General features: G+C 44.6%; 3 protein-coding genes and 1 long non-coding RNA gene across 6 annotated transcripts in view; 3 read left to right on the top strand and 1 right to left on the bottom strand.

Moving 5' to 3' along the window:
* LOC130698649 (uncharacterized) overlaps positions 1–13147 on the bottom strand; it is a 33046-nt gene extending 19899 nt beyond the window's left edge. Inside the window, exon 1 of the long non-coding RNA XR_009003314.2 lies at positions 13136–13147. This is a non-coding gene — a long non-coding RNA (uncharacterized LOC130698649). The remainder of the gene's footprint in view (positions 1–13135) is intronic.
* On the top strand, positions 2029–6154 carry LOC130698465 (bromodomain-containing protein 4-like). The gene is given in 9 exon segments (XM_057521118.2): positions 2029–2778; positions 2780–2821; positions 2935–3250; positions 3340–3474; positions 3927–4359; positions 4429–4578; positions 4650–4823; positions 4887–5010; positions 5075–6154. Coding segments are annotated over 9 exon segments (2610 nt in total). The 5' UTR covers positions 2029–2145; the 3' UTR covers positions 5678–6154.
* On the top strand, positions 12802–16837 carry LOC130698403 (calphotin-like). 2 transcript variants are annotated; one of them, XM_059497217.1, is made up of 4 exons: positions 12802–12916; positions 13222–14715; positions 14782–15915; positions 15952–16837. In XM_059497217.1, exons 1-4 carry the CDS (start codon positions 12902–12904, stop codon positions 16561–16563), a joined length of 3255 nt encoding a protein of 1084 aa, XP_059353200.1. In that variant the 5' UTR covers positions 12802–12901; the 3' UTR covers positions 16564–16837. The 2 variants fall into 2 exon arrangements, with proteins under 2 accessions (XP_059353200.1, XP_057377034.1); XM_057521051.2 differs by having other exon boundaries at positions 14782–16837.
* Positions 16838–17424: 587 nt separating this feature from the next.
* On the top strand, positions 17425–21778 carry LOC130698375 (mucin-2-like). Of its 2 annotated transcripts, XM_059497216.1 has the most exons (4): positions 17425–17521; positions 17729–18280; positions 18352–19684; positions 20114–21778. In XM_059497216.1, exons 1-4 carry the CDS (start codon positions 17507–17509, stop codon positions 21439–21441), a joined length of 3228 nt encoding a protein of 1075 aa, XP_059353199.1. In that variant the 5' UTR covers positions 17425–17506; the 3' UTR covers positions 21442–21778. The 2 variants fall into 2 exon arrangements, with proteins under 2 accessions (XP_059353199.1, XP_057377025.1); XM_057521042.2 differs by having other exon boundaries at positions 18352–21778.
* Positions 21779–21810: the final 32 nt, after the last annotated feature.

Genomic DNA, 21810 nt, shown 5'->3' with positions numbered 1-21810 from the left:
GAGAATCAGTGCCTCTGTTATTTTTGGATCCTCTTCTTCCAGTGCTGGCATCGTTGTACTGTTAACTTCTCGATGTGCGTTATCACGCGTGAAAGACTATACGGTAGCTTATAGGCTTAACTGTCGTGCAAACCGTACGGCTACGCGCATAAATATACCTATTTTTTCGTTTCGGTTTGTTTGATCGAATTGCGAGGCCAGATCTTTTTAGCTGCGTTCAAAGCCGATGCTGTTTCTTTAGTTTTAATGATTTTATCTTTGGTTAATAAAAAGGACGCGTGTAATTTACTGTGACGTGCTAGGCTATAGACTGCCGCTAGCTAAATCGTCACAATTACACCAGACTTCCAGATGGCGTCCCGCGTACCACACTTTTTTGGTCATCCGCTCGCGGCTGATTTCAATGCGGAAGCAAAAAAAAAAAGGCGGACAATCACCTCTTTGGTTGTTATCCATTTTTTTTTTTTTTCAAAGACTTCCCTTTCTTCCGAACCCTTCTTTGTTGTGTGTGTTCATTTCCCGTGATGTCCGACGTCATCTGCCTACCACGGAAACCTATTGGGATCTGCTTTGAGGCTCGTGGTAAGTTGAAAAGCATCGCCTCGTTAGCAATTAATACCAAAGATGTGCACGAGGCTCTACCGATAGCAGAAAAATTCGGGCTGCTGGAAGCATTATTCCGATACCGTTAGTCGATCCAAGGTCCATCTACCCCCCCTTTTGTTTGCGTCTGAAACTGTTCCATCTTAGTCATGTAACAACAGAACCTTGTTCATCAATTTTTTTTTCAAGAGCTTTCCGCACGTACCTGTTGATTGGCTCGATTGGTGTGCATTTCTCCATTTTTCTGCCATTCAAATTGGCTCTTCTTTTTTTTATCAATGATATTTCGTGATATGTGTTGTGGTTCTATACCATGCTGGCGGCTCATTTTCTCTCAGCAGTAGCGGTACATTTCCCCATCTTTTTTTCTATTTCACCTGTGGGGCTTTTCAATACCGGTGGTTTGCGTGGTAGAGTGTCTTTCTTTTTTTTTACTTCTGGCTGGCAAGAAGAAACCCTGGATGATGATCTTTCCCCTTTATGGTAATCACTCTTTTGTTTCACTAAAAATATTTTTCCCATTGAAATCAATTTTCTACGGTTACAGTCGACCATTTCTTATTTTGTTCTCCTCTTTTCACGCCCGATTCCAGCAGTCCCGTTCGAATTTAACGACATTTCGCATGAAAAACAGATGAATTACTCGTGGAGAAAAAAACTATTATTGCTTTTCTCATCTTCCGAAAAAATGGACGACACCTTCCGTTTTTTTTTTTAAAGCCATTAAAAAGGAAACCAAACGTTTGACGATTTGTCGAAAGCAGCTCGCCGTTGAGGTTGGTGATCTTGTTTTATTCTTATGTCGCCCTTGAAAAAAAGAAAAGAACAGGTGACGATGTCCCTTTTTTCTTATGCGTACAAAATAGAAAATGAGCCTCGTAAATAATATCCCCAGTCATTTAGAAAAAAAGCGGTTCCTAGACTTGAAGAGCCGGAAGATAAAGAACAGTTTGTTGTTTGTCTTTTGTTTTCTCAAGTTGCAACAGAAAAAAAAAAACAGAAGAGCATTGGCCAGCTGTGGAGCGAATTGCGTGTAAAGATGATGAACGACAGGCACCCCGCCATCGGCCCAAAAAAATCAAAGATCTGTTCAACGTGAATATTTTATTTTCGAACGTTCTTCTTCTTTGATTCGTTTTATTTTTTTTGTAGAGTTTGAGCCGCCACTTGACGCTCGAGTGAGCAATAGCTCGGGAATAATAGCAGGCGAGAGCGGGAATGTAAAAAAGAAAGAATTTTTTTTTAATAAACCGCTGGCACAGGTGTGTGGACCGCCTTTTTTCGTTCTTCACCACTCACGCAACGCGCTCCAGCCGCTAGAAGTAGAAAGGCGCGCTGGCTTACCTGTACCAGTTGGTTTCCTGGTCGTCGGCAGTCGACAACAAATCCAGTGGCGCTCCCTCCATCCTTTCCCCTAGTGCTGCTCACGCTATCGCACGCAACATTCACGCAGTGCTTTAAAGGGTGATTTTTGAATTTTAGTGGTCCGCACTCACGACGTTCAGTGTCAGATTAGAAAGGTAAAAAATCGACAAAAAAAATATGCGCTGGTGTTTATTATTGGGCCTTGTGGCCCTGACCGTATCCACGTCCAACGAAGAACTTCACGCGGATGGACAACAACAGGTCGAGCCTGTCTTGAACACGACCCTGTTCGCCGAGGCCCCGGTGAGTAATCAACAGGACGAAGTGGAAGCAACGACGGAAGACGTCCTCTACGAGGATGATGAGTATCTGGATGAGGAGAGTGAATTCCTTCCTGATCCGGAAGCATTGATTGATGAAGAAGGTGATCAGGAAGTAGTGGTACTCGATGCGGAGAGTCGGATCGTAGCAGAACAACTCATCCAGGAGCTGGATCAGATCAGCAACAAGTTGCAGGATGACGAAGAAACGGTCGGCACGTCCCGTTCCATCAGCTCGGCTGAAGTTAAGAAACTGGAAAAGCTTTTGGATTCGGCTGGATTATCACCGAATTCGCCCTTGCTTCAGAGTTTGATGCAGCAGAGGCAAGACGCTATCCCGTCTTCGGCTCTCGGTCCGAGTATGGCCGGAATGGCCGGACTCAGTAGCCTTTTAGGCGGTACAGCTCCGATAGGTTCGGGCACGTCGGCCAGTTCCACCTCGTCCACGATCGTACCCGGCGCTATGACCAAGAAAAATGTCGAAGAAATCAAAATACGAATTGAAACAAATGCTCTTCGGGCCGGAGAACCCGGTAATCGTTAACCTCATTTCTCTTTTTCTTTAAATTCAAATGATTTCTTTGGAAATGATCGATTTTCATTTTCATAACCGGATTTCATTTTTTTTTATTTTCTCACGTTGCAGAATCAAAGACGTCGGCAAGGCACCAGTGGATCTAGACGTCCCATTAGCTATAACCCACAATCACCGCATTATTCGGATACGGCTGCCCGGCGACCCATTAACGGCCATCGCTCACGACCGCAATCGAAATCCGGCAGCAAGAATAAGCGCACACGGCGTCCCGGTGCCAATCGAAAAGTGCAAAACCGCCAGCAAACATCTGGCGGCCTGCACAATACGGCACAGCGTCCCATACCGCTCTTCTTGCGGCCGCCCCGTCCATCACGACCGGGTCTTGCGGCTGTCCAGGCTAAAACGGTACCGACAACAGTTGGAGGTGATTCCGTCTATTCACGTTTAACGTCTGCCACACATTTTGGACACCGTTATGGGCGTTAACGTTCATTTTTGAAACGATCAATGAAGGCCGGCCTATTCACAACGAGATCGCCCGTCAACCCATCAACGAATTCCGACCACCTGCCTCCGATTTCCGTCTGCCCGAGCCGCCATTCCGGCAGGAACTCGCCTTCGCACCGCCATCACGAGGCGGCAATAACGGTACATTATTTATTTAACTAATGGAAGGGCTCTTTATGTTTCAAGCTGGACCAAACGCCAGCTGTCTCTTTAAGAAATGATCTTGAACTTGAAATGTTTTTTCTACTCGCTAATCTAACGCTTTGGCCGCATATAACGGGATGCGAATGCCGTACGCAGATAACAGGAGGGCTCACAAGCTTCTTCATATCCCGCGATTGAACGAGCCAATCGTGACAGTAAAAAATAAAGGAGATGTTTTTTTTTTTTTTCACATACTTTTGACGGCTTATATGGCTTTATACCAACACCGTTATAGACTTGAAGCCGTTCACGTGCTCGATCGAGTTATCACGCTCCGTTGATATTTTTTGATGGTTGCGGTTGATTCATTGGACTGCGTGAACCGAATATGATGAGCACCATTGACTTTGATCGTTTTATCTTTTTTTTTTTTTTTTTTAATATCGCAGGACCTGGGCGAGGTCAAGTTACACCACCGGTTCAATCACGTGAGCAGCTCAATAGAAATCCGCCTCTTCCACGACCGACGGAAGAACAATTCCGCCCGTCGTTATTGGGCCGTCCTAATAATAATCAACAATCGCCACCGATACAATTCGTTCAACCGCCGCCAGTTCATAATCGGCCGGCTCCCAAACAGCCGCCACCACCGCAGCAAAGGCCACCGATCGCTACCAGCGCTGGACTGCCGATAAGGCCGTCGCTGGGACGACCCATCACTTCACCCAATCCGGCCACGGCTAATTTCAATCCGGCACCGGCCAATTTCCCTCCCGTCTCATCGACGGTGTCATTGACCAACGCCCAACGTCCCAAAATCATCCAACCGGATTGCGATCTCTTCTCGGAGGGCATTTGCCTAGACGTCCGCAATTATCCATCGTACGTTAACATTTAAATTAATTATTTCTTAATCAAAAATCTAAACAAATTTTGATTTCAATTGACCAGGGAATTGATCGCCAGTTATTTGAACCGTAACAAGCCAGCACTGGAGAACATGTTGGCGGAAGTAAGAAGCCAGAGCGCGGATGATTTGGTGGACGGGATCACGTCATCCGAGGAGAGACGCTACTCTTACAACCATTATTACGGAAGCAGGTATCTTTCTTTTTTAAATTCATTTTAATTGCCGGAGCCTTTTTTCTAAATGATTGGGTGTTGAATGACAGGAGGCAGGGAGAAGACAATCACGCTCATCGTGATTTTGCAGAGGAAGGAGGCTTCCTTTGCCCGTCGGAAGTCAAGTACGCGCGACCTCAATTGGCTCAAACGAGCCGTGGCGTTTGGAAGTACATCATCAACATGCCGGAACATACGCAAACCATTCGAATGGAGCGCTGCCTGTCAGTCAATTTAAACAAATGCTTAAAAAAATAATAATAATTAAATAAAAAATTCTGTTTTAGGAAACCTGCGAGTGGCTGCAGTTACGTATCACCTCATTACAAATCGCATTGTATTCAAGTTTACAATTACCACCGACTTTTATCGTTTGAAGAACCTAAAGGAATGCACGTCGATATTTATAAAGTATTTCTATTTAAATTGTTTTTTAAAAATCGAATGATTTCACGTTGTTCTTTTGTTTTTGTAGATTCCGGTTGGATGCAGTTGCCACGTACAAGGCTATGCTTACCTCTACCCTCCGCTGGACGGAAAGGTAGCTGGACATGTTATACCGCCAGCATTCCCGACTGATAATGGCAACGTCATCGGTCCCAACCGGAAGACATCCGCACCTGGTCCGGCCGAAGATCGGCCTCAAGTTCCTGTTCAGAAACACGAAGTCCGCGTGAGACCCGAGAGTCGTGAACGACCAGAGCCTCCGCGACCTGAAAGGCCCGACATTCGTGAACGACCTGAAAGTCGTGAACGGCCGGAATATCGGGACAGACCGGAAGATCGTGAACGGCCTGAAAATCAAGAGAATTTCAGCATTCCAACCGGTTTGAAAGATTTCTCTTCGTTCATGGACGAACAGTTCAGCGGACACTTTGGTCCGTTCGGCGCTGGAGGCTTCGGTACCAAACAGGCCAATAGGCGTGAGGATGGATACGATTCAGCCGACGACAGGATCGATCAGCATCCGATGGAATCTAATCTGGAAGGTAGTTCCAGAAGACGGCCAGTGGGGGCCCAATCGAAAACGAATTACGACTACCATCCCATCATCGATTTCTTCCACGACAAGCCCTAGTCGCGGCGTTTCAAATTTCGGGACAAGGGGGAAGGGAATGATCCAACTCATTTAATTAATTACATTTTTTTTTTTCAAATTCATCACGGATAATCGCGCAAGTTAACGATATTTCTTGGTGTAATGCCCCGCCCAGTTTGCTGGGCAGGATCCCAACTATCCATTCATCTTCGCTGGGCGAAATGATGATTATTATGTTATACACCAATCAAAGAGAACGCAGACGTTTGAAATGTGGCCGTCGTAAAACGGGATCGCCCTTGGAAACGTTATGCGTTCAACTGCGTCCGGAAATCATTTATCGTTTTTTTTTCAATGCTGTCACGTTATACGGTGTGTGTAGACAGCATTTCTTTTACATCTTTCTCGCTCATATTATTATTACATCCGCTGCTCTCTCTTGCTCTCACCTTTAAATCGAAAGAAAAAAGAAACCTTAAATCATTAAAGACAGTTAACAGACGAATTCGACCGTGCTGGGCAGGGTCGTGGACTTTAAAGCAATTAAACACTTTGTAAATAATAAAAATTTCAAAAAAAAGTGGGAATGTGTTGTCTTTCATTCTTTTAAAAGGATGAGGTAATGTCCACCTATTGGCCAGATAAATAAACGAGTGAATGAAATAAGCCTTGAACACAAGGACAGCAAAGTGTATCCCTCCCCCCTGAATAAGTCAATTGACAATAATTTGCAAGAGTAGGGTCACCTTGACAATTTCAAGAACTGTACAGGTAGTTTGTCTGCATTTAAAAAAAAATGCAACGTCACGCACAATGAACGTTCATTACCCGCGTTCTACCCGCAAGTGCATTATTAAACGTCAGTGCGAATTGGCCGACCATAGAAAGTGTGACGTCATTATTTACCTGACGGGCATTTCTTTTTTTTTAACATAAAAAACCGTTTGCCTTACGACCGTGGCACACCTGTTAAACGAGCGGTGCTTTACGTACGGATCCGGCCGTTTTTTTTAAGTGCGTGAATACGCCGGACGGTTATCATCATTACGTGTCCATTCCGCCCTCTAAAAAGCTTAAACACATTTTCCTTTTTTTTTTGAAAATGGAGTTTTATATTTTGTCTTTTGACCGTTGGTCATTTGATTATACAATTGGCCAACGGTCTGTGAAAAGTGTGTCATCCGGTGAACGTAGAAAAGCATACAAGTGTATAACATTATGTTTATCAAGGGAATCTTAAAGTGTATGTAAATTACTTATTCATCGATTGCTCTAAACAGGTGAATCCGTGAATGAAAGACAATAGGCAAACACAGAGGAGATTCATTCATCATGTTGGTCCGTTTCTTGATTTTTGACTTTCATTTTGGCGTGTCGCTGGACGCCAACTGCATTTTAAATTTTTTTTTTTTTTGTTTGCCAGTTGATTGATCGCTTGTCATATTGGACGCGCGTGTGACCTTTTAAGCAAAAAATGTGTCGCTAAGAAAATCGTGTTGAAACATAATTCATTTAATTGCGAGCGTTTTTCAATGCCCCCCTCCCGAATCTTTGCATTTTGCGACGCAACGAATAAATATGGACGCCTTCTGTTTTTAATATCATCAATTTGTTGGGAAAAATCGAAAACAAATCAAAAGAGAAAACGTGCACAATGGTTGTCAAGTCCTTATAAGCGCAACGTTTCGAACGACTGTTCATCATTTGCGTACTCTCCCCTCCTCATTATTACACAACCGCCGTGTGTTTTCTTCCGAACGATGTCAACATTCGCCCTCTGCCCCTCTTTTTCTCTCGGCCCACACCCAAACGAAAAGAAAGAGAGAGAGGACATTTCAAAAAAGAAAAAAAAAAGGAGAGGGTTCGTATATGACCGTGACGGTCTACTTTCTCATTGCCGGAAGGTTAGCGGCACTAAAATCTTTTCGAGACAGAAAGATACGTAAACGCAGGTAAGCACAAAACAAAACGAAAATGGGTATAGAGATTTTTCTTTTTTTTTGGTAGCCTCAGGTTAATGCCGAAATTCGCAACGTGTCTGCTGTTATCTATTCCCTTACCTGTACCACCTTCGAATTGAATAACCAATAGCATTTGGGTTACTAAGGGCACGTGGCTCCCTCTACAGGAGATAACCCTTTCTCCAATGTCGAACGGTGACATTTGCAATAGTGATTGTGTTTTTTGTTAGTGCACGTAAAAGGGAGCCGTACGTAGAAGACGATGTCGTCCCCATCACGGCTGCTGGGCAAAAAAAAAAAAAAAAGGCGAATTTAAAAAGTAGGGATATATATTTTGTTTTTGTTTTTTATTTTGAAGGTTTTCAAACTGAAAGTTGTACGATTTTTCGGGGTGGCTTGTCTCTTTGTGATTAACGATCGATGCCTTTACATGTTGAAAGACGGCGAGGGACTGTAGGACTGGCATTGATAACTGACGTGTAGCTTTTTTAACAACACCTTGAAAGGTCAACTATGTACACAGTCTGTGTTTGAATGAATTTTTTTCAATGTTTTGTGAGCGTACGGTATTCACACGTCCATGAGAAATGTAGAGATGGGCAGGTTGTTGATTTAGTTCTCTGTCGGTTTGCGTTCTACAAGTCGTTGCACAGTCCATTTAATTTTATGTTTTTATTTTCGGAGCATTGATGTGTAGAATCTCCAAAGACTGTACATATTGTAATTAACGATTAAAGAAAACCTTGTTTCGTTTGTTTTTTTAAAAGGCCTTCGTTCAAAGAGTCCTTCAGGCTATCGTTTTAAATGCGGCTGTCGTTTGCAATTTGAATGAAAAAAGGACATACACGAACGGGGCCATTAGCGCCAGTTCGTGCAACAGTTTATGGTTTGCTAAAAAAAAAAATAAGATGTACATGCAGGATGAAACGAAAGTCGGCACTACGTTCCAATTACCCGACAGTTTAACTGTTAATGATTGGGTGGTGAAGTCCTCCCTTTTTAAAGAGAATCTTTACGATTTCACGCGGCGCTGTGTCTCGTTTTGTTTAATCCATAATTTTTAATTCAAACGTCCACACATTTTATTACCGTCGTCTGTGTGTGTGTGTGTGTCTAAAAGCGAATTGGCGGCGCCACAGTTTCACTTGGCTCTTTTTTGTACCTCACCGTTTTGCATGTCTGAATCTGTTTGACCCCAATGTCACTCGAAAAATCGTCAATCTCTCCATGACGTCGTTCAATAATAAATTTTAATAAATGGCTGCGACTGTCTCTTTAGTCCACCTCCTAATAGAACCTTTTTATCAAGGCCGACGTACCGAAAAATGCTACGTTTAGTATTCAATTCAGAGGCAAAGGGGGGGGGATCCGTTACGTCGTCACGGTGAATAAGGCAGTCGGCCATGACGTCAGTTACATTGCAGACATGCAGATGAAAGCGAATTTTAAAAAACCGTTTAAAACGAATACTTATGATTTACAAATATGAAACGATATTATCTTTTGAAAAGAAAAAAAAATCGTTAAATCAAAAACGACGGGGAAAGTCGAAAGTTTTTTTTTTCAGCGAAATGCCTTGCCAAAAATTGGTGATGCCAAAATACGTGCACGGTCGTTTTCTTGGGTGTTTATGCATCTACGACTCTCGGCACGGTTAGCGTATACACGCACAGGTAATAACAAACATGGGGATGCGTTCTTTCCCGAAATGATCCAACTGTATCTCATTAACTGGAAAAATAATATTTGGCCGTGCTAAAATCGTCTCTTTTCGCTTCGTCTATTTGTGAACAATTTTTTTTTTTTTACAATCAATGTGTTTTCTAAAAAAAAAATGAATTTCTCATTGGCTGTTGTCCAGCAGACTTCGATACCCAGCAGAGCAGACACTGTCCCACTTTGATAATTCAGGGATGGACATCCGAATAAGTCCCGTGCCCCCCCCCCCCCCATCCTCATCACATGATAACAAGTGAAAGGGAGGGAAAACGATTTTTTCCAAGCCGTTTGTTTTCCTTTTGAGTGTTGGCATGGACGCAAGTCTCGGGAGGTGCACGCACTTCCGATGTTTAGATAGCGACACGATCAAATTTTTTTAAAACGAACTTGGCTACAGTTTTTCTAAAAACAATATTCAATGATTTAGTGACATTTCAATGTGTAGCCCGAAAGCGGATGTGTGACTATCCGCTTTCCTGAAACTTTGGAATGTTGATGGGGCCGATGTTTGGCACTTTCTCCTTTGCGAGGGTAAAGGTGGGTGTCGCACAGTACATCATTTTTGAATTTTTCATTCCCCGTCACATGGAAATCTTGGCAATAAATTTCTTTTGACACGAACAAAAAAAAAATGTCACACGATGCGATTCCCGTTTTTATATTGTAGGATGATTCTCTTGAGTTTTCTCGTAATAAGGTGTAACGCACACAAATAATTCAAATGTGTTTCTTTGAACGAAATGGCCAGGCCTCAATTAGCATTCCAATCTTTTTTTTTTTTTTTGGTACGGTGCGGCAAAATCAAGTGAAAAGGGCTCGACACATTAATGACTCATTTTCTCTTTTTTCTCTTTTTTCATTTTTTTTTCATGTGTGTGTAGTTTGAAGAGGTGCGCAGAAAAATATACGACAGTGGAATGCGAGACAGCCCACTGCATGTCGGACAACATTTAGAAAGTGGGAGTTTGTGCTTGAGTTATCGCTGGATGGACACTCAAAAAAAGCCCAAAAAAAAAGAAAATATGTATATATATAGTTTTGAATGCTACATCATCAACTTGTTGTCTTTTGCCGGCCATTTTTGATTTCGCAAACTATGCAAATCAATGTCGGCAAATTGCCATGCGCTCTTTTTTTGTTTTACTTGCTATAATCACCTGCTCCGCATTCGTACGCCTTATAATAAAAAGAGACATTTTCAAAAGACGTGCGTGTGTTATATCTTTGATAACATCGACCTTGACAGGAAATTTTGGAATTTTTTTGATGGTACGATCTGGATAGTAGGTTAGAATACCGAGATTCACGTTCCGTTTTTTAATGGCTCAATAATGGCCGTAGAACTAAAAACGGAGAGATTAAGATTTACAATTCGTTTATGTCGATACAAAAGGCAAAATGTTGTACGTAGAGAAAGTTAACGTATATTCAAATTTTTTTGTTTCAAATGTCCAGCCAATCTGCATATACAGGAAACACAATAGAAACGTTGCAGGTGCGCCATCAAGTGACGCTTCGACACTCGTTTTAATTCCAGTATTTCCTCCTCCTCGAAAAAAAAAAAAAATAAAACCTGAATTTCAAAACTCCCGGACGTGAAAGAGAACATCATCGTTTCATACGCTTCACCACCGTGTAGAGCCTATTTGATTACCTGTCCGTGTACGGTCGGACGTGGTTTGCTGGATTTCTCTTCGAACCTGGCCATTCTTTTGTTTCTTTACCCGCAGGAAAACGCTTGTTTTTAAGCACTTACACACACACACACACACCAAAAACGATATATTTTGAACGTCTTTCGGTATTCGAAAAGATGTTTTCACTTTCTTCTTTGGAGAGATTCAAACATCTTTTTGCTTTCCTAAAGCCGTTGAAGAAAAAACTCATTCCATTTTTGGCGATCGTGAAAGCAATTGAATCGCTCCTCTTTTCTCTACGCATGTTCATGTGTCTCTTTAAATTTTTCTTTCTTTTAGTAGGCCGGTGTAAGTTTTAAAAAATAAAAAAAAAACATTTTCTCCGTGTTCCATCATCCGAGGAAAACGACGGAACTCTGGTTCCACATGGATCATTACCGTAGACTTGTGTTTGTCTCAGCTGACCACCAACGTTTAAAAAAAAAGGAAGATGGAACATTTCTTTTCTTAAAAAAAAAAAAAATAGAGAGAACTTTATGGTAATAGAGAAGAGATGCACATCAAACCGCAAAGCTAAAGACAACTTTCTTTAACCGATACATAACGCGTAGGAGGAATTTTGAATGACTGACTAATCGAGGTCAATCTCCTTAAAACACACACACAAAAAAAAATCCATTCATTTTTGATCATTTCCGATGTATATGTTCCATTCTTCTAACGTTTTTATCTTCTTTTCTTCCCTGACTTTTAAATCTTCGATTTCTCTCTGAAATGTTGAGGCATCTGGCATTTTTTTCGGGAATAAAAAAGGGGGAAGAAGAAGAATAATAACGAAGACGAAAAAGAAAATGTTTTGGAACCAACATTGTTACATCGCAGGCAATGAAAAAAAAAGAAAAGATTGTTCTATTCCATTTTCAAGGCCCTGGCCACTTTCTCTTTCGAATTGGAAGGCCGGCCATCTCTACATGTTTTTTAGTAACAGGTTTTTCTTTTATTATTTTTTTTTCTATGTTAAAGGAAGTTGATCACACGAAACATTTCTTCCCGTCTAACGACTGAGAATTCGTGTAAATGATGACGTTCTGATCGTTGAAATACTCTGCACATCATCGTTGATAACATTTTCGAAAATCATAACAACTGGTTTTTGTGTTCTTTCACAAAGAGATACATCTATGGGTCAGTTGGTTACGTCATTGTGTTGATCAGTAGTCCGTGATTTATTTTTTTTTTTTTTAATGTTCGACATGTGAAACGTTTTGAAAAGACATTCCGCGAGAGCATCGAACGCTTAAACAAGGCCAACGTTGCTCAGCGAGACCGTGATGCTTTTGCACGGTGGGGTAGGAAGATGCATACTACCCTTCGTGTGTGCATCATCCCCCCCTTTAAAAAAAAAAGCATAACAACCTATTTATTATCTGTGTATAGATCATCCCCTTCTTGTGATGGAGGTCAAGGAAACGCCTCGTCTACGGGCTGAAAGCGAAACGGTCCCGAGCCATCCCGATCCGGTTTGGTGTGTGAAGGACACAGCGGCTAACCATTTGAATTTATATATTTCAAAATTCTTTTATATTTCTTCACTTTTCCTCTCAATCCCAAAAAAAAAACATCTGCTAGTTAGAGAGAGAGAGAGAGAGAGAGAGAGAGATAGGCTGTTAGTCACAAACGGAGACCATCCTTAGCCCTGGAGCTCGTTTCTCCCGCACGAAGTCTGCTCCTCCCCATCCCAGCTACTGGCCGTGTGTGTCTTCTGTATCTACACACACACACCTTAGCGCTTCTTTTATTTTTTTTTTTTTGTGAACGTTTCGGGAAAGAGTGTGCTACGTGTATGTAACCAGCCACCAATCCCTGAGGCTGGAAGAATGTATAAAAGGAAGCTCCAAGCTTTTCGAGCTTCATTCACGATCAGTTCGATCCTGTGATCATTCATCATGGCTCCGGCAAAGGTAGGATCATCTTTAATCTCAATTAGTTATTTATATTATTTTTTTTTTATTTCATGGAGGGATTTAAATTTAACATTTTTTTGTTAACCGTGAGTGAAAGTTTGAAAATCAAAAAATGTTCGGAACTTGTCGCGATGCACGCGCCGGAATGTGTTACACGTTCAGCCTACAGAAAGAGAAAATTCTATGGGGCTATGACATATTAGTTAATTATCTCACTTATGTGTTCTGGCGCATCTCACTTTCTCTTTCATTCACATGTAGAAAAACCCGCGTTTCAATTTTGAATTTTTTTCAAAATGCAGTTTGCCGTGATTTTGTTGGCCTGCATTGCCGTTGCCCTCGGCACCGAAACGGACCTGGACGCTACGGAGACGAAGCACCGCCAAATATCCCACTACCCCGCACAGTCGCATTACGGTCCTCCGCAACCCGCTTACGGGCCGCCTCCACCAAGAGCCAAAGCCCCTAAAGCCCCCAAAGCTCCTAAAGCCCCTAAGCAGCAGTACGCTGCTCCGGCCCCGTATCACGCTAAACCTTCTTATGCGGCTCCCGTAGCTTATGCTCCTCCAGCTCACGCGGCTTACCCCGCACCGGTGCATCGTCCGCCCGTCTATTCGGCGCCGAAAGCTAAAGCTCCAAAGGCACCGAAGGCACCGAAGGCTCCTAAAGGTAAAGCACAACGCCCTCAGGCGTACCATCCGGCTCCCGTCATGATCCCGATGCCCTATCGGCCACCGGTGGCTCCAGCTTACCCTGTTCGACCCGCGTACGCTGCTCCTGCTAAAGCTAAGGCTCCCAAAGCGCCTAAAGGCAAAGCTCATCGCGCTCAGGCCTACCCCGCACCGAGACCGGCTTACGCCGCTCCGGCCTACGGCCCGCCCAAGGCCAAAGCGCCTAAATCGAAGGGACACGCTAAACCGGTTTATCGTCCTCAAGCTGTGTACGCAGCTCCGATGAAGGCTCACGCGGTCACGTACGCAGCTCCTCCGGCTCCTTCTTATCCATCGCATCCAGCTCCTTCTTATCCATCCCATCCAGCTCCTTCTTATCCGGCTCCAGCTCCTTCTTATCCGGCTCCAGCTCCTTCATATCCGGCTCCAGCTCCTTCATATCCGGCTCCAGCTCCTTCATATCCGGCTCCAGCTCCTTCATATCCGGCTCCAGCTCCTTCATATCCGGCTCCAGCTCCTTCTTATCAGGCTCCAGCTGCAGCTCCTTCGTATCAGGCTCCTGCAGCTCCAGCTTATTCAGCTCCATCTGCTCCTTCGCATCCAGCTCCTGCGGCTCCTACTTACTCAGCTCCACCAGCTTGGTCTTATCCAGCTCCTGCGGCTCCGGTTTACTCTGCTGCTCCTGTCCATTCAGCTCCAGCTGCTCCGGCGTATGAAGCCCCAGCAGCGCCAGCTTATTCTGCGCCACCAGCGCCCTCTTATCCCGCTCCCGCTGCTCCTTCTTATCCAGCTCCTGAAGCTCCGTCCTATCCAGCCCCCGAAGCACCTTCTCACCAGGTATCTGAGGCCTCTTATCCACCACCTCAATCCACTTACGGATCAGCTCCTCCCGCCGCTGAATGGACCGCCCCTGCCGCTCCTGAATGGACCGCCCCTGCCGCTCCTGAATGGACAGCCCCTGCCGCTCCCGAATGGACCGCCCCTCCAGCTCCTGAATGGACAGCCCCTCCAGCTCCTGAATGGACAGCCCCTGCCGCTCCTGAATGGACAGGCGAACCTTCAAGTCCGGCTGTGGAACCTTCCGTATCCCAAGGCGGATCCAGTTTGCTCGAGCTCCCCTGGCCCGTAAGAACCAAAAATCTTAATACATTATCATTTAAATCATCATTTTAAAATGTCATCCGCTTTTAGAAACCACTCGGCTGGACCGGAGAATTATCGCAAATGATGTTACTCATGAACATGAACGAAATGGTGGTAGAACCCGCCGTGCCCAATTACGGGGCAGCCCCGATTGCCCAGCCGGAATCGCCAGTGGAGGCGTCCTGGCCAGCGCCCTCGTACGGAGTCGCTCCAGTAGCCCCGATCGAACCGGAAATTTTCGTTGCCCCCGTTCCGGTTGAACCTGAAATCACGTACGCACCGGCTCCCGAACCGGAAGCGCCAGCGGTGGAGGAACCTACGATTTCGATAGCCGAACCGGCCCCCATGGTCGTCGAAGAGATCCCGCAGGAAGTTGAATATGTGCCCGTTTCGGAAGCACCGGAAGCGCCAGCACCGGAAGTTATTTTCATTGCGGAGCCGGTCGTGACCACAACGGCCGCACCTCTTGTAGAAGTCGTGGCCATTGCCGAAACGATCCTTCCGGAAGAAGCTCCCATTGCCCAACCGGAACAGGTTGCTGAAATTGAATCCGTTCCCGAGGTTGCAGCTCCGGAAGTTGTTCCAGAAATCATCGAAACTGCGTCGGAAGCTGCTCCGGAATTAGTCGTTGTCATTGCTCCGGCTCCTGAATTTGTCGAGGCTGTGCCGGAAGTGGCTCCTTTCGTCGAAGCGACTGAAGGACCCGCACAGGAAATTGTTTTGGTCGTCGAAGCGACTGAAGGACCCGCACAGGAAATTGTTTTGGTCGTCGAAACTGCGTCGGAAGCTGTTCCAGAAATTGTTGTCGAACCCGTACCCGAAGTCGTGGCTGTTCCAGAAGTTGAAGCCGTTCCGGAAGTCGTAGCTGTTCCAGAAGTTGAAGCCGTTCCAGAAATCGTAGCTGTTCCAGAAGTTGAAGCCGTGCCAGAAGTCGTAGCTGTTCCAGAAGTCGAAGCCGTTCCCGAAATTGTCATTGCCCCGGCAATTGTTGGAGCTGTTCCGGCTGTTGCACCTATAGTTGCACCTGTCGAAGCGGAAGTGACTCCGTCTCAACTGTACGTCGCGCCAACAGCACCAGCCCCGGCCCCCGAAATCGCCATTTCCATGGTCACGGCCGCGGTTGAACCGGTCAGTCCCGCCAAACCGGTTGAGGAAGTGCCCGTCTCACCTGCGGTCGAGCCGGTTGTCGAACAACAGGTAACCATCGAAGCGGCCAAGCCTGTCGAAGAAGTAGCCGTTGTCCCTGAACCAATTCCAACACCTGAAGTGCCTTCAGTTCAATATCTTCCACCGGTGGAAACGTCCAGCGCTGCCCCTGCCATCGCTCCAGTCATCGAAGAGATCGTGGTCGTCCCCGAAGTTGTCGAAGAGATCGTGGTCGTCCCTGAATCGAAACCTGAGATCGAGGAAGCTGTTGACACTACGAAACCCGAAGCTGTTCCAGCATTATCCCTGGAATATTTACCTCCTCCTCAAATTACGTCCGTTCCAGAAGAGCCTCAGGTAGTTGAGGAAGTTGTTAAACCTGAAGACAAACTGGAGGTGGCTCCTGTCGTCGAGGAAGTCATCATCTCCGAGAAACCCGTCGAAGAGGTGGTGGTCACTAAGAAGCCTGTTCCAGTACCCGAATTATCGTTGGAATATTTACCTCCGGTTGAAATCAAACCTGCCGTCATCTCGGAAGTGGCAACGACTGCACCGGAAATCGTTGTTCCAACAACCGTGCCGACCATCGTCAACGTAGAGCCTAAAGTTCCATCCCTGGAATATCTTCCACCTCTAGCAGCTACGGCTAGAAAGCTACGCCAATCCCTGTGGAGGACTAATTGAAAAATATAAAGATTTGAAATGAAAATAATCAAAACATATTATGGCAGCCTGGAACATCAAAAATATTAGCGTTCGCCATTACTCATTAACGTAGACCATAAATTATTTTTATTTTCTATAATTTCATTGTCATGTTTTTAATTCTTTTTTTTTCTCATCGTATTTTTTTGGGGGATTTTGATTTGTTTGATATGAAATGCACCACCCACTAGGGTCGGCTTTAGAGACTCGCTCAACATTCACGAAAAAAAATATACTGCACTTTCGCTCACAATTCAATTTTGGAAATGTTTTGACAGAAGAATTCTCAATTCGTCATAGTATTGGAATTTTGTTTTGTTTCATCTAGACGTCTCCAATTCGTCTCGACCAATTTGCATTTACAAATGTCCTGAGCAATGCAAAGTATGATCAAGGCTGACCTGATTACGATCAGCATAATGTTCGACGAAAAAATGAGATTCGAACATCGTGGAACACACCAAAACTAGAAACGTAACCTGAGGTGATGGCTTGGAAGTATTTTTGAAAGTTTTTCATGTAACGTACACGAACATTGAAGAACACTCGTCGTTTATGGTTAAAAAGAAAAAACGGTTGCAAATGATTAGAATAAGAGAAGACAGCCACCCTCTCGTGACCTGGTTAGCATCAAGGACGACGTTTGCTGAGAAAGTGTATGAATCGTTTGTTGTTGTTTTTCTAACTTTTCCTCTCGGCAATTATTATGCCACTCCTCCTCTCCTTTCTTCAAACGTTCGGTTTTGTTACCGTGAATTTTCTTTTTTTTTTTTTTTTCAAAGACTATTTTGGGGGGTGGGGGGGTGGGAGTGACTTCGTGAAAACCGAAGAGCCAGTCACTTTAGGTTGAAAGGGCGTATATAAAGGAACGAACGAAACGGTTTGTTGTTCAAACATCAGTTCGATCTGGTTATCATTCAACATGGCTCCGGAAAAGGTACGGTATTGTTTACAAAAAATTAAATTTTTTTTTAAACACATCCTTTTTTAAAAAAAAAAAAGCTAATTAAATAACAAATACCTCCACGCCATTTTGAAAAACAACAAAAATTCTTAAATATAATTTAGTTTAAACTTTGAACGATAGAGTGGCATCATAACCAAGGTTACGCAATCGAAACAATACTGTTTTCCATTTCTCTAGTTTGCCCTGGTTTTGGCCGTGTTCTTGTCTGCTGCTTTCGGCCAGATGTTCAATCAAGATGTGATGGAATCGAAACATCGTGCAGTTGGTTACCGCCTCCCACCGCCCATGTACGTCAGACAGCAAGGCCTTAATTACAATATTCATCACGCACAGCATTTCACTTCGAATCCGATTCCTGTACGCCGACCACCTGGTCCTGTTCATCACCTTAGACCTGCTCACGTGGTTCCACACGTCCATCATCTCCCTGCCTATCAAATTCCGTTCCCAGCACCGAGACAGACATCAAATTATGCTGTTCCAGTGCTCCCCACAAGGACCTATCCAGTTCCATTGGCTTCTAGGCCCTACGTAACTACCCCCAGGCCTGTCTTTCCTTCTCCTGTTCATCCTACTAGGCCACCATATTCCGTTCCTAATTATGTGAACCCCCAACATGCCCCAGTAGCTCCTCCATCACCTGTTAGGCCAGTCCCAACTAGAGCTCCTTTCTATCCATCACCTCCTACACCCAAACCTGCTCCAAGCCTGCTGGATCTTCCTTGGGTGGTAAGCAAACATTTTCAATTGCATCCTCATTTTTTACATGAAGAGTAACACCATTTTGTTTGAAATTTCAGAAACCACTTTATGCTCGTAATCAGGTAACACCTAAACCATATTACTATGGAAACCCATCAACTTGGCACCTGCAAACAAAAGAAGTCCAACCAGCAACCGTAGTCATAAAACAGGAAGACACTGGTGTCAGCATCTCGAGCGTTGGATCCCCTCTTCCGGAAACAGCGGCGAATACACTTCCATCTGCAGTTGCGAATGATGATTCAGTACGAGAAATTCCACAGGAAGTTACTGCGTTCAACGTTCCAGCACCTGTATCTGTAGCAACAACAACCCAAAGGCCAATCAACGGGATAATCTCCGATGATTCTGGTGAGGATATCCGAGTAATTCAAGAAGTTAACACACCTGCACCTTTGCGTACGACTCCATCAGCAATAATCCAGCAAATTCCAGCAGCCGATCTTCGTGTGTCTCTTCCGATGACAACAGCAATGCCAGCGACTCAACTGGTGTTGTTGGATGATTCGGCCGAAGACGTTCGTTTCATCCAGCAGGAACTTCCGGTTCCAGCCACTGCCTCAGTGTCAGCACCAGTTGCTGTTCCATTGCCTATTTTAGATGACTCTGGAGAAGACTTCAGGATCGTTCAACAAGTCCAGATAAGTAATGTCCCTGTAACTAGCCCAAGAACACCAACAACAACAGCAACGTCACCTGGAACTAACATGGCTGAAGGTCTCGGGTTACGCAACGTCCCCCAGGAGATGAGTCTGTCCCCTTTGTCTGTGACATCTCCGGTAGCTACTGCGCCGCAAGTGCAGACTATTTCGCTGGTCGTTTCAGACGAGTCTGGTGAAGACATCCTCCGGCAAGTTCCAGTAGCTAACGGTCCAGTTGTTGGACCTCGATTAACAGCAACAGCGAGGCCTGATGTTTCAGTCGTGGTGGTGGATAGCTCGGATGAAGATGTGGGGTTAGAAAGACTCTCTCAGCAAGGTAGGATGCCATTGTTACCGGCAGCAAATTCTGGAATAGTGGCAACACAGCCTCCACGTGTCTCCGTTTCGATTTCGGATAACTCGAACGAAGATCTCAGGATCGTCCAACTAGTTCCAGTATCCAATGCTCCGGTATCCAGTGCTCCAGTAATCAACGTTGCCGTACCTACATCAAGATCAGCAATGACTGGAACATCCTCATTTACAGTGGTGGATACCTCTGATGAAGATATCGTGTTGCGGAACGTACCGCAAGAAGTTAACCAGCCACCAGCGTCTGCAACGAGGCCACTGAGCGTTTTTGACGACTCGGTTGAAGATCTCCGGATCGTACAGCAAGTTCGAGTGCCGAATGTTTCAGTTAGACCACCGTCAACAACGACGAGGCCAGGTGTTTCATTCGTGGTATTGGACAGATCAGATGAAGATGTGGAGAGAATCCGTCAGCAAACTAGCCGGCCATTATCGTCTGTGACAAATCCTGGAACATTGACACAACAACCAGCATTTACCTCCGTTTCCATTTCGGATAACTCGGAAGAAGATCTCAGGATCGTTCAAAGAGTTTCAGTATCTAATGCTCCAGTACCCAATGTACCTACATCTCTGACTGGAACGTCCACGTTCACAGTAGTGGATACCTCTGAAGAAGACATCGTGTTACGAAACGTACCCCAAGAAGTTAATCGCCGACTTTCGTCTACATCGAGGCCAATTGTTCCAGCCACTGTTCTTGACGACTCAGTTGAAGATCTCCGAATCGTACAAGTTCCAGTATCAAATGTCCAAGCTACCTCCCCATCGACTATGACGAGGCCAGGTCCTTCATTCGTGGTATTGGACAGATCCGAAGAAGATGTCCTGTTGCGAAACATCCCCCAACAAACAATTTCCCTATCATCAGCATCAGCCTCCGTTCCAGCAACTCGAGCACCGAATCGTCCACTTGTCTTCTTAGATAATTCGGTGGAAGATGTGCAAATCGTTCGCCAAGGTACCATAGCGAACACCGGCACATCTTCCCTCCAAGCAGTGTTAGCCAACATAGAGGGCAATTCGCTTGAAGTTCCAGACAATTCAAACGAAGATTTCGAATTGCGGCTGATTTCTCAACCAATATCTGTGCCTACGCTTTCTTCACCTGGACCTCTACAGTCTACGACGACCCCTAGGGTTCTCCTAGTTGATTCGGATGAAGATGTTCAGATCGTCCAGGAAATTCTGCTATCAGGTAATTCTACATCCAGGAGAGTTGGTGAAACCCCTCGAATTTTCTTACGAGATTCAGCTGAAGATTTCCAAACGAATCGGAGGGTTCCGCAACCAACTGTTTCGTTATCTGGGTCGGGGCAATCTGCTGGGGTAGCTCCTCTTTTACGTTTAGTTGATTCAGCCGAAGATATCCAGGTTACAAGAGAAGTGTCGCTATCTAGTGTTCCATTATCCGCACGAGCACCTACTACTGGACAAACTCAGCCGTCTTTCCTAGTGGATTCAGCAGAAGACATTCAGATCGTCCGGCAAATTGCTTTCTCTAACACTTCTTCACCAGGAACGGTTGCGGAAACCCCACGAATTTTCTTGCGGGATTCAGCTGAAGACTTCCAAATCGATCGGAGGATTCCGCAATCAAGCGTTTCGTTATCAGGGCCAGCGCAATCTGCTGGAACGTCACCTCTTGTGCGCTTGGTTGATTCGGATGAAGATGTCCAGGTTGCACGAAACGTTCCTCTGTCTACTATAGTGTTATCCACACCAGTGTCATCAACTGGACAAACTCCGCTTTCATTTCTAGTTGATTCGGAGGAAGATACTCGGATTGTCCAGGGAAATCTCTTGTCTAACGTCTCATTATCAGGGCCAGCAGCAACAGGTGCTGGATCTACTGTTCTGTTAGTCGATTCGGCCGAAGATACGCAGGAGTTTCTGCGTTCCAACGTTTCGTTGTCGTCGACAACAGCATCGAGGATCGTCTTAGTCGAATCAGCTGAAGATATCGAATCGCCAGTGTTACCTCTTTTGCAAGCTGCGAATCGAGTACAAATTCAAGAAAGAGAATTCGATGATGATCGAAGTGAAGAAGACATTCAAACGAGGCTAACAATTTCAGGAGGATCTATTGTCCTGGTCAATCCAACTTCTGTGTGATGGAACTGGAATCAACCATGATGAACAGCAAGGTATTGTGAATTGCTGATAATTGTATTTTAACATTCAGATTTTTTTTTTCGATTTATTTATTTGTAATCGATTTAATTGTTATTTAGCCCAGTTTGACGGTTTTGCTCAAAAATAACCGAATATTACGGTGTCATTTTCATTTTCAATCAGTGAAATCTTGTACAACATTTGATTTTTATGGCCCAACATTAACACAACTGTAGAATTATTCATGTTTTTGTTCGTGAATGAATGACTGTCATTTATTCTTGGGATTTCTTAGAAAGCTATAGAAATACACAGTATACGTACCACCCTTTTCATATTCATCTGCAACTACATCTGAATCATTTCAAC

The sequence above is a fragment of the Daphnia carinata genome, chromosome 10 (assembly GCF_022539665.2).
Source record: "Daphnia carinata strain CSIRO-1 chromosome 10, CSIRO_AGI_Dcar_HiC_V3, whole genome shotgun sequence".
Taxonomy (NCBI): domain Eukaryota; kingdom Metazoa; phylum Arthropoda; class Branchiopoda; order Diplostraca; family Daphniidae; genus Daphnia; species Daphnia carinata.
This window is presented reverse-complemented; position numbering and strand designations above follow the sequence as displayed.

What these genes read in the sequence shown, in the direction of transcription:
- LOC130698375 (XM_057521042.2), top strand. An exon ending in TGCTGGATCTTCCTTGGGTG is followed by an intron (nt 18,281 to 18,351) that starts GTAAGCAAACAT and finishes TTGAAATTTCAG; the next exon opens with AAACCACTTTATGCTCGTAA.
- LOC130698403 (XM_057521051.2), top strand. An exon ending in TGCTCGAGCTCCCCTGGCCC is followed by an intron (nt 14,716 to 14,781) that starts GTAAGAACCAAA and finishes ATCCGCTTTTAG; the next exon opens with AAACCACTCGGCTGGACCGG.